At 36.0% G+C, this 2,396-nt stretch overlaps 1 protein-coding gene across 1 annotated transcript in view; it reads right to left on the bottom strand.

Annotated features, from left to right (window-relative positions):
- The window catches only part of LOC131343802 (BOLA class I histocompatibility antigen, alpha chain BL3-7-like), a 16,302-nt gene extending 14,365 nt beyond the window's left edge, over window positions 1–1,937 (bottom strand). The window contains exon 1 of the mRNA XM_058375740.1: window positions 1,752–1,937. Coding sequence (XP_058231723.1) covers window positions 1,752–1,821 — 70 coding nt within the window. The 5' untranslated portion in view covers window positions 1,822–1,937. The remainder of the gene's footprint in view (window positions 1–1,751) is intronic.
- Window positions 1,938–2,396: the final 459 nt, after the last annotated feature.

Genomic DNA, 2,396 nt, shown 5'->3' with positions numbered 1-2,396 from the left:
AAACGCATTAACACTACATCACTAACTCAACACACACACACACACACACAAACGCATTAACACTACATCACTCTCAACACACACACACACACACACACACAAACGCATTAACACTACATCACTAACTCAACACACACACACACACACACAAACGCATTAACACTACATCACTCTCAACACACACACACACACACACAAATGCATTAACACTACATCACTCTCAACACACACACACACATTAACATGACATCACTAACTCAACACACACTGCAAAAAACAGTAAAGCTGAAACATGTACATTCAAGTGTGCCTTCAAATCTATCATCGACTGTATTATTTTATTTATAAGAGTAAAAGTCATGTTTTATAAATGAAAAAGCAATACAGTATATATAAAAAGGTTTCATATAATAAAAACATTAAAACTGTAATAAAACATGTTCCATCTGTATTTATTCTCTTATTTGTATTTTCTCTACAGTTTGCCCTCCATCATCCTAATGTAAGGACTAAAAGTTGAATGTTGTTACTGCTGCCCCCAAAACCTCCTACTATTTGAAATGTCTGACAATATTAGTAAGAGAGAAAAAAAGAGTCACAGAAATAAATAAACAAAACTGAACTTAACACTTATATCATTAAATGAGACAGAATTGACCTGTATAACATCTCTTTTCTCTTTTTTAAATTCTTGAATGTGTTTAGAATCAGCTGTCTGTCTATCTCTTGCAGATCAACCTCCAAGATCTCCAACCTGTCTGGCTTCAAAGCAGCACATTAAACAGAGACTGCATTTCTATCCATCATTGAGAAACTGCATGCTGCAAGATCAGCCAAGCTTCATCCGTCCTCATCCTCCTCGACCTTTCAGCAGCATTTGATACAGTCAACCACTCTCTTGTCCACCCTCAGGAGTCTTGGAATTTTCCCTCAGATACCACGGCTTCTACTCGGATTTCAGTGTGTCTGGTGGTCATGGGGATTCATGGACAATCAAGGGTCCTTTTCCTCCCATAATGTGACATACTCATGTCAGTTTCTTCGGTAGAACATCAAAATGATTCAGCTGTTTTTATCCACACAGGTGGCTCAGGTGCTTGTTCAGTTTCTGGTCATTTCGAGACTCTTCTGTGTTCTGGCACCGAGGTGGTGGAATGAACTTCCCCTAGATGTCCGAACAGCTGAAGCACTGGCGGAGTTACAGCTGAGTCACTGTCTTCAAACGAAGGGTGAAGACCTACCTCTTCCTGAAACTCTTAAACTATCTCTTATTTTCCCTGGTTATTTCCTCCCAACACAGTTTTTAGACTGATAGTATCCCAAGTCTGTGACCTATTGAACCAGTGTTAATGTATTCATTAATACAGACAGCAAAGCACTTTTTCTTCGTTGCTCTTAAATGTTAATGTAAATGACATGAACAACAGTAAAAGGGATAATATGAAAATGAATATTTAAATGAGGAGTGACATCACGTGCATAATTTACACTCACATTCATACCACAAGATGATGATGATAACAATAATAATAATAATAACAATAATAATAATAATAATAATAATAATAATAATAATAATAATAATAATAATAATAAAGTGTGTATTTCTGTTTGAGTGATTTATTTCTTTATTTCCTGTATTATTTCTGTGTAACTTTATCAGATTTGACTCTTATCACAGCTTTAGTGTTAAACTTTAATATTAGAGAGTAAATAAATGTAGTAAAGACAGTAAACATTACAGAACTCACCTGCTGATGAAAGATGAAGAGAACAGATGAAGAAAACCAGAGTCTTCATCACTGAGCTGCAGAGAGACATCACTCTGATCTCTCTGATTTAAGAGAAAATTTCAGTTCGTCATGCTCATCATGTTCCATGGGCATTCGGGCGCAGGGGTTTGGAGGAGCAGATAGAAATGTGTGTGTGTGTGTCTGTGTGTGTGTGGGGGGGTGAACTCAGAGTGAAAACCAATCAGAATTAAGGATTCAGTTGCATCACCAGTTTCTAGGTATATGAGTCTGAGGAGTGATGATTATTCTGAAAGCGAAAGCCAGTAGATTCATCATGGTGATGATGTGTCATGATGAAATGATGGTGATGATATGATGATATTATAATAATGATGTATTATTATTATTATTATTATTATTATTATTATTATTATTATTATTATTATTATTGCCTTTTCTGTGTTCTCCATCAGCTGAACCTTATCACACATACCTCTGTATCTGTGTTAATGACATTGACAGGGTACTGTTGACAGAACTGCTTTATTATCTTACCAAAGTCAACAAAAACACACAGATCTGCAGAGACGCACAGAGACAGAAATATGAAAAGTTTCTTCTGTTCTTCATGTAGAAACTCCTCATGTGAACCCTGATGAGGAA

Source organism: Hemibagrus wyckioides, linkage group LG22 (genome assembly GCF_019097595.1).
Source record: "Hemibagrus wyckioides isolate EC202008001 linkage group LG22, SWU_Hwy_1.0, whole genome shotgun sequence".
In the NCBI taxonomy this organism is placed as follows: domain Eukaryota; kingdom Metazoa; phylum Chordata; class Actinopteri; order Siluriformes; family Bagridae; genus Hemibagrus; species Hemibagrus wyckioides.
Note: the sequence above shows the minus strand (reverse complement) of the source record. Positions and strands in the feature narration are given on the sequence as shown.